Here is a 14,897-nt window from a genome sequence, read left to right as displayed (position 1 = left end):
AGATACTCATTTAAAATGTTAACATTGCTGACACTGAACTAATGCTAGGTACTCCTCTCTAAGTTGTGTGCTCTTGGATTCTTATTTTTTTTGGAAGCATTGTTTTCCCATTCTGCTATGCATCCTGCTTTTTTATGCCAGTGTTTCCATACACTCGTGTTTCATTTACCTCTTGTTACAGCGTCATCCTGAATAATTGGTGGTTTGTGGCCCATCTAACAGACCTATTGGATCATTGCAACCTTCTGCAGTCTCATAATCTTCAGTGAGTATGTATATTTAATCAAAAACAGAAAATGCTGGAAAATCTCAGCAGGTCTGACAGCATCTGTGGAGAGAGAATGCAGCCAATGTTTCAAATCAGGATGATCCTTCATCGGAGTTCTGACGAAGGGTCATCTAGACTTGAAACGTTGGCTCTATTCTCTCTCCACAGATGCTGGCAGACCTGCTGAGATTTTCCAGCATTTTCTGTTTTTGTTTCAGATCCCAGCATCTGCAGTATTTTGCTTTTAATGCATATTTAATCAGCAGGGTGAGAGTGCTTGCCTATAGTCCATCAGTCTCTGCTGAGGATTCCCCTGTATGATCGTGCATTATATTGCTGGCACTTATAACACAGTAAGGAGTCTAACAACACCAGGTTCAAGTCCAACGGGTTTATTTGGTAGCAAACGCCACTAGCTTTCGGAGCGCTGCTCCTTCGTCAGGTGAGTGGGAGATCTGCTCATAAACAGCAAACAGGGAATATAAAGACACAAACTCAATTTACTGAATAATGATTGGAATGCGAGTCTTTATAGCTAATCAAGCCTTAAAGGTACAGGCAATGTGAGTGGAGAGAGCATTAGCACAGGTTAAAGAGATGTGTATTGTCTCCAGACAGGACAGCCAGTGAGACTTTGCAAGTCCAGGCAAGTTGTGGGAGTTACAGATAGTATGACATGAACCCAAGATCCCAGTTGAGGCCGTCCTCATGTGTGCGGAACCTGGCTATCAGTCACTGCTCAGCGACTCTGCGCTGTCGTGTGTCGTGAAGGCCGCCTTGGAGAATGCTTACCTGAAGATCAGAGGCCGAATGCCCGTGACCGCTGAAGTGTTCCCCAACAGGAAGAGAACAGTCTTGCCTGGTGATTGTCGAGCGGTGTTCATTCATCCGTTGTCATAGCGTCTGCATGGTTTCCCCAATGTACCATGCCTCGGGACATCCTTTCCTGCAGCGTATCAGGTAGACAATGTTGGCCGAGTTGCAAGAGTATGTACCGTGTACCTGGTGGATGGTGTTCTCATGTGAGATGATGGCATCCGTGTCGATGATCCGGCACGTCTTGCAGCGGTTGCTGTGGCAGGGTTATGTGGCATCGTGGTCACTGTTCTCCTGAAGGCTGGGTAGTTTGCTACGGACAGTGGTCTGTTTGAGGTTGTGCGGTTGTTTGAAGGCAAGAAGTGGGGGTGCGGGGATAGCCTTGGCGAGATGTTCGTCTTCATCAATGACATGTTGAAGGCTCCGGAGGAGATGTCGTAGCTTCTCCGCTCCGGGGAAGTGCTGGACAACGAAGGGTACTCTGTCCACTGCGTCCCGTGTTTGTCTTCTGAGGGGGTCGGTGCGGTTTTTCGCTGTGGCGCGTCGGAACTGTTGATCAATGAGTTGAGCACCATAACCTGTTCTTATGAGGGCATCTTTCAGCGTCTGGAGGTGTCTGTTGCGATCCTCCTCATCCGAGCAGATCCTGTGTATACGGAGGGCTTGTCCGTCGGGGATGGCTTCTTTAACATGTTTCGGGTGGAAGCTGGAGAAGTGGAGCATCGTGAGGTTATCCGTGGACTTGCGGTACAGTGAGGAGCTGAGGTGACCGTCCTTAATGGAGATGCGTGTGTCCAAGAATGCAACCGATTCCGGAGAGTAGTCCATGGTGAGTCTGATGGTGGGATGGAACTTGTTGAGGTCATCATATAGTTGTTTCAGTGATTGTTCGCCATGAGTCCAAAGGAAGAAAATGTCATCGATGTATCTAGTGTATAGCATCGGTTGAAGGTCCTGTGCGGTGAAGAAGTCTTGTTTGAACCTGTGCATGAAGATGTTGGCATATTGAGGTGCAAATTTGGTCCCCATGGCTGTTCCGTGTGTCTGGATGAAGAACTGGTTGTTGAAGGTGAAGACATTGTGGTCCAGGATGAAGCGGATGAGTTGTAAAATTGCATCTGGAAACTGGCAGTTGTCGGCGTTGAGTACTGAGGCAGTTGCAGCAATGCCATCATCGTGGAGAATGCTGGTGTAGAGTGCCGAGACATCCATTGCGACGAGGAGTGCTCCTGGTTCAACTGCTCCATGTGTGCTGAGTTTCTGTAGGAAGTCCATAGTGTTGCGACAAAAGCTGGGGGTTCTTGGTACAATGGGTTTCAGGATGCCCTCGACATAGCCGGAGAGGTTCTCGCACAGGGTCCCATTGCCCGATACGATGGGACGGCCGGGTGTGTTTGCCTTGTGTATCTTCGGGAGGCAGTAGAGATCTCCAACGCGGGGAGTACGTGGGATGAGAGCACGGAGGGTGCTCTGAAGGTCCGGATCAAAGGTCTTGATCAGAGTGTTGAGTTGACAGGTGTGTTCTTTGGTCGGATCTGTGGGTAACTGTCTGTAGTGTTCCTCGTTGTTCAGTTGTCGGTTCACTTCTTTGCAGTAATCCATTCTGTTCAGTATGATGATGGCCCCTCCTTTGTCTGCTGGTTTGATGACAATGTTGCGGTTGGTCTTGAGAGCGCGGATGGCATTGCGTTGTGCTTGGGTGATGTTTGGGGCTGTCTAGTGAGTGCGGCTGATGAATTTGGTGTTGACGCACCTCCTGATAGCTTGGGCATACATGTCAAGTCGAGGGCAGCGGCCTTCCGGAGGGGTCCAATTCGACTCTTTCCTCTTTGGACACACTGCGGGTCTCTCTGTCAGCTGTTCCGGTTCATTGGCTGTCTCATTGTGTTCGCTGTTGGCCTCTTGGGGTTTGTGGAAGAATTCCCACAGCCTCATTCGCCTGATGAATTCCTCTGTGTCTGCTGCGAGACTGATGGGGTCTATTTTGGTGGTGGGGCAGAAATTGAGCCCTCGGCTGAGAACTTCGATTTCATCTGGTTGAAGTGTGTAGTCTGGCAAGTTGACAATGGACTTCCCCGCAGTGGTACTGTTTTCTACTGTGGTACCAGGGGAGGCTTGGTTGCTGCTGGTGGAGATGCCGAGTTTCTCAAGTTTCCTGTTCTTGGTGTGCATGTAGATGGCGTAGTTCCTTTGTCTCGTCTGCTTGGCAGAGTTTCGCAGCTGGTCTGCATCCTGAGCGCAAGTTGAGAATATGGACTCTATCTTGGTTTCCAGGCTGCGGCGTTTGCTGTACAGTTGGTGTATGAGGTGTTTCAGGAGTGTGAAAGTGGTGCGACGGCAAAGTCTCTCAGCATAGTCTGTGTTATAGGTTGACCTGAGTGGGTTCGTGATCTGTAGTCCTTTCGGTATCTTGTCTGCTTTCTTGCATCTTTGTAGAAACTTGATGTCTGTGTCGATATGCGCGATCTTCTTGGAGATCCTCTCCACTTGGAGCTGGCAGTTTGCGGTGTCGATGGTAGTCATGATGTGGAGATGCCGGCGTTGGACTGGGGTAAACACAGTAAGGAATCTAACAACACCAGGTTAAAGTCCAACAGGCTTATTTGGTAGCAAAAGCCACTAGCTTTCGGAGCGCTGCTCCTTCGTCAGGTGAGTGGGAGATCTGCTCATAAACAGCAAACAGGGCATATAAAGACACAAACTCAATTTACAGAATAATGAATAATGATTGGAATGCGAGTTCTAAGTTATAACAGACACCTCTCTGAGCTGTACTGATGACAGATTGCTGCTCCATGTGCCTCTGTGTCTTTAATCACTCTCCTGTATTTCAGTGTTCTGCTTATTCTTGCACTTTGGAAAAGAGATTCACAGGAATGATGTTCAGAGTGGTGCAGAGATTTTAGTTTTTGATTTGTTGCTGGAGTGCAGAAGAATAGGAACCTGTGCCCAGTTGCCCCCATGTCCCACTGCTATATGGTTTCAGTCTGGATCTGGGTCCCATCACTCTGAAACAGGGGCAGCTCTGGACGCAGGGCCTGTTGGTCCCCTGCTGTACGATATTCCCAAGAGCTGTTTTAGAGCAGTATTTTTGATTTAATGACTGGGTTAATACAGGAGGCTTAATGTGAAAATGCAAAACTTAAACAAAACAGCCCTGTGATTTATAAAAATCTTTCTTCAGAATAATTGTAGAATTGGAGCTGATCTTGGTCAATTTTGGGGTCTCTTTCCCCTCTTGCTTGTAAGGGCAGCTGGTATTTTAGCAAATGTTCTGTCAAATTGCATTGCAGAGGTTAACTCCACAGGTGACTGCCAGCTGCCTTCAGCCCCTCACTACTGATCACCAGGCAGGATTCTCTTCCTGTGCTCTAAGTGGGTGACATTGCAACCAAACAGGCTGGCAGCCTGGACTCGTGTCTCATGTAACGAGCCAGGGAGTGCTGAGGCTTGTTGTAGCATCCTTCCTGTGGCCTTGCTGAGATCAGTGATATTAGCATAAGCCAGGAATTGACTAGAAAATTTTCTGGTCGGTATAGGTTTGTGTTACGACGCTCAGTGTTTTACAGGGTATAGTGGTACTGGTACGGGTACTGCATACTTGTAACATTTTAAACTGGTTGTGTATTGAAAATGAGGGACCGCTATGGAGGAGTGGGAATCGAATAAATGTATGAGGAGACAATGCATCTTATTAATGGCCATAACACTTCATTCACAGACAGTTGGACTGCATTTCTAAGGTTTGATGTTCAAGATTATCAAGGGTCCGGAGTTGGTTATATTTTTATCTTGTGTTTTCCTTGTTACAGTTTTGGTTCAAACCTTCGTGAATTTCTCATTCTGGAGTATGCCTCTGGGCTCTTCAACCATGACAGGTGGGTCACTGCAGTGTTTTAGTTTCAGTAACATTACACTATATTTGAACCTTACTGACTATATACCAGTGTGTTTTGTTATTAAGGGTTGGTGTGGAGATTCTCCGTGCTGTAATGTTGTGTCTATTCTGTTGAATGATTTCAGCCTCTGGCAGTTGGCCGTGGACTACTTTGACCACTGTCCGCAGTTTGGTCGCATTTACCTGGAGCTTTATATTGAGCGTATACCTCTGAACACTGAACGCAAAGCACTGAAGGTGTTGAGAATATGTGAGCAGCGGCAGATGACAGAGCAAGGTGAAGAGCTGCTTATTTAGAATCAGTATTGGTGGGAGGGAGGTGGCATTTGTAAGAGTTCACACTTTGGGTACACTCTGTCTGTCTGCTCCCATACAGGATTCTTCAGGGTGGCATTTGAGAAACACATGTTTGTTCTCTTGGCCTCCTCTACCCACCCAACCTTACCATTTCCCTTCTTGGTTAATGCTTCAGCGTCCACTCTACACCCCACTGTTTTCGTTCCCCCTCCCCACTATCAAGTCTCTCTTGTCAACAACACTCGGCTCTCTTTTCCCAGTGTTCCACAACCTCCTCACTATCACTCAATATCACTTAACTGGATCCATTTATGAAACCGTTGCAAGCTGTAACAGTCATTTTACCTCCCTTTGAAATTTAATAATTGAAAACATCAAACTCTTACTTAGCTCCTAAAGCAAATTTCTACCCACTATCTGTTTATGTACAGAAAATTCACTGGCCATACCTACTTCAAATGCATACCTTTAACATTTTCTTCAAGTCTCCCGCCCAACCAGACAATCAGTCCCCAGCTTAATTAAATTATGTTCACACAAAGACACACAAGCCTGCTTCATAGAATTTAACACACGCTGCCAAAACTATTAAATATATTACCATTTCTCATCACAGCTTACACTTGTCCACAGTGAACTCCACCTGCCATGGTTTTGCCCACTCACTGAATCTATCAATGTCTCTTTAGAACTTTCAGCTCCCACCTACAATGCTTACTATGTCACCTAACTTGGTACATCAGTAAATTTGGACATCCAGCTCTCTACTCCTCATCTCACTCATATGTAAGCCTGGTGAGTAGCTCAGGCCTTAGTACAAATTTTTGGGGACACTAGTCGCAATCTGTCAGTTAGAGTACTCTCCCCACTTTGTCTTCCTCCACCAGTTTCCCACCCAAACCAGTAAGTTGTCTCCTGCTTCACGCGCTGACATTTTTAAGCCTGTAATTTAATCTTCATCTTCTGTGTATATCTTCCTACAGTGAGGAGCATCTGTAAGATCATGGCGATGAAAGCTATACGCAACAACCGGCTGGGATCAGCGCTATCCTGGAGCGTTCGAGCAAAAGATGCATTCTTCGCAACTCTCATCTCGGACAGGTCCGTAACTGTTACGAAACAGGCTGGCAGCTGTTCACCAGCCTCATCTGTATTTTCAGTTTCGCCCTGTCCTGAAGGAGCCCAGTGATGCCCATGACCAACGGGTTAGCCCCAAGTAACCCTGAACAGTAACTATTGACAGGCTATTTGACCTGGAGAGGCATTACAAGGTGCCAAAGATTCTCAGACAGCATGCCAAAGTATTGGTGCACAATTTATCTGTTCATTAGAGCAACCACACGGCTTGATCTTGTGCTACTTGATATCCATGTGCATACACTGTGCAGCACAATTCATTAAAGATGTTCGGGAGTGCCAGTCTCAAAAGCTCTTCATCTACAACTAGTATTCCACTGAGGCCAGTTGCAGCAAATGAACATGAAACTTACTTTACCAACTGGGACACTTGGGGATAGCTCTATTCTTGATCTTTATCCCAGTGGTTTGAAGTGATCTTTTAGTAGGAGCCTGCAGTTTTCAAATGTGGCAATTAATGGTTTTAGTATGGAACTCAGTTCTGCTGTTCCTGAAGGAAGGTGAACTGACACTACTGCTCTCTACAATACAATGGAGGGGAATTGAGCTCCTGGATATGTAACCGTGTGCTGTTGGGTGAGCTATTTAGTTCAGGAATGCTTGGATCTACACCGACTCAGTCAGTGTACAGTGTAGTGATGGTAGCCTACAAAGCCTATTCTGCTGGATATGTCCCCCACTCTCAGCAGCAATGAGAAACTTATTATAGGAGTAAGACCCTGACGGTAGTTACTTGGTGGGGTAGGGTATATAAGAAGGAATAAATGGGGTGTGTAAGAAAATAATCATGAGTTACTTTAATCTACACATAGATTGAGCAAGTCAGTTTGGCCAAGGCAGGGAACATGAGATCATAGAGAATTTCTGAGACAGTTTCATAGAGCATTACATTTTAGTGCCAACAGGGAGTAGGCTATTCTAAACCCGGTAATGTGCAATGAGACATGATTAATCAATAACCTCATTGTTATGGTGACAGCCATCATAACATGACATTATTTCTTGTTCAGTTTGAAGGGGAGAACTGTTGGTCTAAGACTAGTGTTTTAGACCTTAATATAGTAAAAGTAATCATAAGGGTATGAAGACAGAGCTGGCCACAGTGGAGGGAAGCTAGGTTAAAATGTAGGGCAACAGAGAAGCAGTGTCATATTTTTAAGGAGATATTGAATAACTCGCAGTAAAGATTTACCCCAGTGAGAAAGAAATATACTTTGTGAAGGATGCATCATCGCTGGCTAAATAAAGTAGTTATGGATAGTATCAAAGTGAAAGAAACACTGCAAATCTGTAAATATTAGTGGTGGGTCAGAGGATTGGCAGATTTTGAAATCCAACAAAAGCTGACAAATAATAAAGAAGTTAGCAGGAAACATAAAAACAGCGAGAGTTTCTACAATTTTTAAAAAGGAAAAGAGTAACTAAAATGTTGGTCCTCTGGCGAGAATTTGGGAAATTAATGGAAAATGAGGAAAAGGTGGAAGTGTTGAGGAGGTATTTAGTGTCCGTCTTCAGTGTAGAAGAATTGGGAAACTTTCCAATGATGCTTGAAAACCAAGAGGTGAAAGGGAGGGTGGAACTTAAAACAGTCACGCGTGAAAAGAAGCTGGGATAACTATTAGATCTAACAGCTGCTAAGTCCCCAGGACCTGATGACTTGCATCCTCAGACCTTAAAGGAAGTGGTTGCAGAGATGGTAGAGCATTAGTTATAATTTTCCAAAATTTCTTAGATTTTGGAAGGGCCCCAGTGAATTGGAAAATAGGAAATGCAAGAAAGGGGGGAGATAGAAAGTGACAAATAATAGGCCAGTTAGCCTAACATCAGTCATGGAGAAATTGCTAGACTCCATTATCAAGGAGCAGGATACTTGGAAAATGATAATGTGATTAGGCAGTCAACATGAGATTGTGAAAAGGAAATTGTGTTTTTAAGTAACGAGCAAGGTGGATAATGGGGAACCTGTAAATGTGTAATTGGATTTCCAAAAGGTATTCAACAAAGTGCCACATCAAAGGTTACTGCACAAAATAAGAGCACATGGTGTAGGGAGTAACATGTATGGATAAAGGATTGGTTGGCTAAGGACAAATGGGTCTTTTTTGGGTTGGCAGGCTGTAATCAGTGGAGTACAGTGTGGGCCTCAACTATTTCCAATCATGTCGATGACTTGGATAAAGGGGCTGAATATATGGTGGCTAAATTTGCAGATGACACCAAGATAGGTAGGAAAGTGAGTTGTCAAGAGGAGGTAAAAAATCTACAAAGGTATATAGACAGGTTAAGTGAATGGACACTTAGCCTCTCCATATTGACATGGAGTGTAATATGAGAAAATGTAAACTTGTCCACTTTGGCAGTAAGAATAGAAAAGCAGTATACAGGTAGATACTGGACCCTTTATCTGCTGTCTCAAAATCTGGAAGTTCCCACTTCTAGCAATTTGAAATGCGCATATAAACACTTTTTTATTTGATTCTCCTCAGTCTGTGATAGTTTTTGTTATCTTGGTTTCAGGAAAGGCTCTGCCGTATTGCTTCCCCTCACTATCATCTTCTTGAGAAGCATCACTGACCTTGTCAAAGAAATCTGGGAGTGTTATTTCTGTTACAATCAGTGATGATGCCAGTTGTATGAGGGATGCTGGGAAAATATTGGGAGAATACGTCTGGATGGCTCCCTGACTTCTTCCCATCACTGGTCAAATTTCCCAGTGTGGCTTTTGCTACCAAATAAACCTGTTGGACTTTAACCTGGTGTTGTTAAACTTCTTACGAAATTTCCCAGTGACAGTAAGGGAGCAGGTCTTCAGGTCAGTGGCAGGTATCCAATTAGTAGTTGCATCAAAAAATATGTGTTGCTTAGGAAGAGCCAGATGATTATTTGAGAAGAAACAATGTGCAAGGATGTGGGCAAAAGGCAGCGGCAAATGGCACCAAATCATAATGCTCATTTGGAAAGCGGGCGCAGACACAATGGGCCACCTGGCCTCCTTCTGTGCCATAACAACTCTGTAAATTCTTACGTAGAGACTCTGATCAACAAATGCTGCCAGGACCAAGCAATTAACTTGTCTTCTCTGGTTTTCAGTAGAATGTAGCAGTTTAGTATTATACCATTTCCTATAGACTCTCCTGTCCCCCATTCTCTCCCAGATTGTTCCCTGGGCTGTTGCAGTAGGAATCCATGTTACTCGTACAGCCTGCTGTAAGAGAGAACCTGTTTGGCTGCAGTGTTTGCTCAGTGATACTGTGTTTATAAAAGTATTGGGTCATTTTGCAGGTTACTTCAGGAATACTCTGTTAAAGGAAGTTTTTCTGACTTTGACCTGATCAGCAACCTGGGATCATCTATGCTGCTGAGTGAACGGCTGACTTTCCTTGGTAGGTAGACCCAGTGTTCGTTCTGGTGTCGGTTCATATTTATCATCATTTGTTTTGTGTTCTGTTCGTCTTTGTATATTTAAAATATTGGGAAATGCCCCAGACACTGAATGATTTTGTATTCTCTAACTGAATATAGGCTTGATACGGGGCTATGAAAAGTGCTTGGCAGTGGGATTGCTTTGGGATTAATATGGGGCAATGGTGAGTGCAGGGCATTGGGATTGATATGGGATATGGAGAATGCAAGACAGTGGGATTAATCTGGGATTGATATGGGGATATGGAGAGTGCAGGGCAATGGAATTAATTTGGGATTGATTCATGGCTATGAAAAGTGCATGGGATTGATGTGAGACTGAGGAGAGTGGGCCAGCAGGATTAATTAGAAATTTCTTTCACAAACAGGCAGCAGACTGGAGCAAATCATCTCCTTTGCTGTAAATCTCTGGTTTCTCACCTGCAAACGTACCAACATGCTCCCTCAGTTGAAAAGTGATATAGTCGCCATTTGCAGGAGGAGAGAGGACGAGTTGATGTGGGAGGGGGCAATTGGGATGGGAAGATTAGTGGGAGGGGGCAGGTTGGAGTGGGGAGTTTTGTGGGAGGGGCCAGTTGCAGGGTAGTTTGTGGGAAGGGGAGCATTTGTGGGGTTTAATGGGATTGTTGTGGGAGAAAGATGGAGGTTTGCGAGGAGTGTTGAAGAAATCAGGCAGTTGATGGGACAGTGGCCGATAGGAGAAGCCAGAGATGTGATGGGACAATATAATAGAGGGATTTAAAGATCAGGATGAGAATTTAGATGGGTGTGATTTGGGTGGACAGTGTAGATGCGCTGAAAGAGCATTACTCTTGAAAGTCAAAGTGCCTTGTGTGTTGCTGGACACTAGAGTCACAGCCAGGATGCTTGGGAACTGAAGCAGACTGCACAAATTGGATTGGTTCAATCAATATTTAATTTATTGTTCCTTTTAACACAGTTCCTCAGTTGCACCAAGCACCCTAATATATATATATCCTATACACCTATTCACCTGCTCAGTTGGTCTTCCCGTGATGGATACATCTGTGACAAAAGCTGACCAGACTGCTATCACTTCCTGGTGTCTTCTTGATATCTTTGTCTTGTTGGTTTCTTCTCCAAGTGTTCTCCTTCTGAAGAGGCCAATTTATAGTGTCTTTATTGCATCATCACATTAAGTCATTCAACCTCACCTTTTAGCCATCTCAGCAGTTTCTACATGGGGCAGGGACTTATCAAGACCATAGTAAGACAATCAATTGCCACAAACTCAGTAACACTCATTGTTTGGCTAAGCCCAGCAATTTTGCGGTGTCCATCTGTTTGTGTATCTGAGTTGCATCTACAATCTGTTGAGGCCAGTTGAGTTGTGATCAGTTTTGAACGGTCCATAAGGTTGCTGAATTCAATGCAGCTTGGTGTTCTAGTCGCTCCCATGGCCGAAAGGGGTTGATATGGTCGGTCTCCATTTTTGGGGGAGTCCAGTACTAAAGACTATAAATATAAAACAATCACCAAGCAACCCAATAGAGCATCAGAAATATCTTTACCCAGAGCACGGTTAGAATGTGGAACATACTACTACAGAGCAAATAATACAAATAGCATAGATGCATTTAAGGCAAAGCAAAGTAAACCCATGATGGAGAAAGGAAGAAGACCTGCTGGGGGGGTGAGATGAGGAGGGAGCGGGAGGAGAATTGTGTGGGGCATGAACACTGTAATGGATCCGTTCAGCCGCATGGCCTGTTACTGCGCTGTGTAATCTGTGGTTTTCTGTTGGTAGGGAAGTATTGTGAATTCCACAAGCTTTATGGGGAGATGCAATTTGCAAAGGCTGCCGATCTGCTGCTCTTGCTGATGACTGCCAGCTCTGCTCCACGATCTTTCTGGATGACATTGCTTCTGGATGCTCTTCCCATGATGGAACAGAAGGAGGTTTGATCACTGTTCATTGTTGGAATGTTTTAGTGATTCTGTTAACTTTCTGATATTTGGCATCGCTCAGTTGAGGTTACAGGGGATATGTTACAGGGAAACCGCCACCTCAACATCAGCGATGTTAACTGGGCTCTTGTATGAGCAGTTGCGTGCAAGCAAAGATGGCAAAAGAATTGCCCAGTCTGTCCGCTCATCTGGTTATCAGGATGTTGTTGACAGAGTGGGAGGAGGGGCTTGGATTGCATGATGTGATTGGGTGGGAAAAGGGGAATCCATGTGCAATCCTGGTACCATATTGTGTAGTTGACTCTTAATGCCCCCAGGGTAACAAATATTCCCTTGTCGGTGCTGCCAAAATTCCAGGAACATTGTTAATGTGTTTGAGCAGTATATCCAACCTGCTCTCTGCCTGCCCTGGGAGTGTTTGATGGGGACAGTGTAGAGGGAGTTTTACTCTATATCTAACCCATGATATACATCCCGTTGGAGTGTTTGAGAAAATTGATCTCTTTCCTAGCTAGTTGGGGGACAAGAACAAGTTGGAGATCTGATATTGATGTAAAGTTCCATCATTCATTGGTGACTTGATTTGTCCTTGGTTTAACACTCCGAGTATTATTGACGAATTGTTGAAATTCTGATCTTCAAGGTTGGAATCATAAAATCCTGAGCCTGTGATAATGCATACAAAGAGCAGGAGTAGGCCATTCAGCCCTTCGAGCAGGAGGATTGGGTATTGGTGTTAGAAAGTACAGTGTGGCATTGTGGAATGAGTTGTGTAAACTGGAGCCTGGCTCCTGGGAATGAGGGTGTGATAGGATGAGGAAGTCTCCTTTCCGGAGGAGATTCGTGTGTTTGTATCTGACTGGCTCATTGCTTTGTTTCTTTTGATCAGGTGATCTTTTCCACAGAGCAGACGTACAAACTCATGCAATGCCTTGAAGATGTGACAGCTGGTGATACCGAGAGTGAAAGGGAGATGAGAGCTGTGGGGGTAAGAGGCTACACTTATTGATCTGGACGGAGTGCTGTCTCCCAGCAGTGAACACATCCTAGGAGTTGTCAGTGAATGAATTCTGATAGAAACAGGCAGAGGACATTGAGCCTGTTCTGCCATTTAGTTAGATCATGGCTAATCTGTATCATAGTTGCGTTTATCTGTGTTGGTCCTGTAACCTTTAACACCCATAACTAACAAAAATGTATTTAACTCCATCTTGAATTTTTCAATTGACTTTCCCCCTTAACAGTTTTTGGGATAGTTTCAGATTTCCACTCCCATTGCTGAGGGAATTGCTTCCTGGCAACCTTTGTTATCCCCCCCATATTCTGCAATCTCCTACCAAAGAGAATAGTTCCTCTTGATCAAGCCTTTTATCATAATGAAAAACTCAATAAGATCACCTCTTGATCTTCCATATTTACGTGAATACAAGCCAAATCGATGAAACCTGTCTTCACTGAACCTGGTGAATCTGTGCTGCATTTGCTCCAAGGCAAATATATCCTTCCTTAGCTGCTGGCGGTTACATTAAATGCTGGGAGTGGAGGAAGTGGTGGTGGTGCTGGGGAGGGAATGGTGGTGGTGCTGGGGAGGAAGTGGTGGTGGTGCTGGGGAGGGAGTGGTGGTGGTGCTGGGGAGGGAGTGGTGGTGGTGCTGGGGAGGGAGTGGTGGTGGTGCTGGGGAGGGAGTGGTGGTGGTGCTGGGGAGGGAGTGGTGGTGGTGCTGGGGAGGGAGTGGTTTGAGGATAATTCTGACCTGTGTCTGTGATCTCTGAAGCCAATGATTTGAGTTTGTGTTTTGCTCTATTCCAGGGTGAGGATGAGGTGGCGATTACGCAACTGGGCCTCCTCCGATTGGCTTTCACTCGGAATCTGGCAAAAGCCATTGTCCAAGAAGGAACACATCACGGATCCTGAAACTGGCCTGCGGCCAATGTTGTAAATAAATGTTTTCCCCCATGGATTTGAGTTTTTGGCAGAATTTGCATATTAAAATACTTTTGTATCTAAAGATGTTGGTATTTGATTGCTCTTACTAACTGAAGGCTATTGCAGCTTGAGGGAGCCAATGTATAAATATAATCTCTCATTTCTGCAGATCCTAAAGGTGCTGACTTATTAAGGGTGCAGTGCCAGGGTGGAGAGTGGGGTAAATGACCCCTTGGCACTTCAGTTGATACCTATTCTTGCTGCTTGAGGACTACTAGGGCTAACAGTAGACTGCACTGTTAGCAAGACTAAGTTTAATTAACTGCAGAAAATGGAAATTAAGTTGAGCTGTTGGACTGTTACCATGCTGCAGTGGATTGCCATGTTCGTTCAGTCACGGAAGCTCACCCCTGCCTGGTGCTAACTGTACAGGCATCTGCTGGGCTCAACAAAGTTGGTGCTGAGGGAAAGCGAATGGACTCCATTTCCATAGCACGTAAGAGCTTGCTGCAGTTCTGCTCAGCCGTGCTGTCTCTTGCATTCTTGCTTGATGCTAGATCACTGCTTGAACCTTTCCTCAGGGCAAGGACAGCACAAGTTCTGTCTTGTCCCATGCCAGAGATAGGTATCCTCTGCCAATGTGGGGGCAAGAGCATTTGAACATAAAAAGCCGGATAAGGCCATAGTCTGTTGAACCTGCTGTGCCATTCAGTATGATCATGGCTAATCTTTCACCTCAATTCCATTTTCCTACCTGCTCCTCATTTCCAAAAATTTGTCTCAGCTGTGAATATATCCAATGTTGGAATATCCATAACCTGTGGCAGGAGAATTCCAAAGACTCATAGCTCTGAGTGAAGAAATTGATCTTCATCTCCATCCTAAATGATCAATTTTTATCCTAAGACTGTACCCCCATGTTCTAGAAATCTACCAATCTCCTTAAATATATTCAGTGACTTGGTCCCACAGGCACCTTTGGTGGTGGATTCCACAGGTTCACCACCCACTCAGTGAAGATGTTTCTCCCCATTTCGGTACCAAATGGCCTGCCCTTTTTCCTGGGACTATGACCCCTTGTTCTAGACCCCGCAGCCAGGTGAAGCATTGTGCCGACATCCAGTCTGTCCAGCCCTGTCAGAATTTTGTTTCAATAAGATCCCCTCTTCTAATCTCCAATGAATAATAAATACAGGCCTAGTT

At 44.9% G+C, this 14,897-nt stretch overlaps 1 protein-coding gene across 1 annotated transcript in view; it reads left to right on the top strand.

Moving 5' to 3' along the window:
* nup85 (nucleoporin 85) overlaps nt 1-13,770 on the top strand; it is a 32,961-nt gene extending 19,191 nt beyond the window's left edge. The window contains exons 12-19 of the mRNA XM_078207681.1: nt 182-265; nt 4,897-4,962; nt 5,108-5,259; nt 6,263-6,380; nt 9,699-9,799; nt 11,608-11,759; nt 12,658-12,756; nt 13,578-13,770. Of these exons, the coding sequence (XP_078063807.1) occupies nt 182-265; nt 4,897-4,962; nt 5,108-5,259; nt 6,263-6,380; nt 9,699-9,799; nt 11,608-11,759; nt 12,658-12,756; nt 13,578-13,682 (877 nt within the window). The 3' untranslated portion in view covers nt 13,683-13,770. The remainder of the gene's footprint in view (nt 1-181; nt 266-4,896; nt 4,963-5,107; nt 5,260-6,262; nt 6,381-9,698; nt 9,800-11,607; nt 11,760-12,657; nt 12,757-13,577) is intronic.
* Nucleotides 13,771-14,897: the final 1,127 nt, after the last annotated feature.

The sequence above is a fragment of the Mustelus asterias genome, unplaced genomic scaffold (genome assembly GCF_964213995.1).
Source record: "Mustelus asterias unplaced genomic scaffold, sMusAst1.hap1.1 HAP1_SCAFFOLD_2593, whole genome shotgun sequence".
Taxonomy (NCBI): Eukaryota; Metazoa; Chordata; class Chondrichthyes; order Carcharhiniformes; family Triakidae; genus Mustelus; species Mustelus asterias.
The sequence above is the reverse complement of the archived record's forward strand: the minus strand, read 5'-3'. Positions and strand labels throughout refer to the sequence as shown.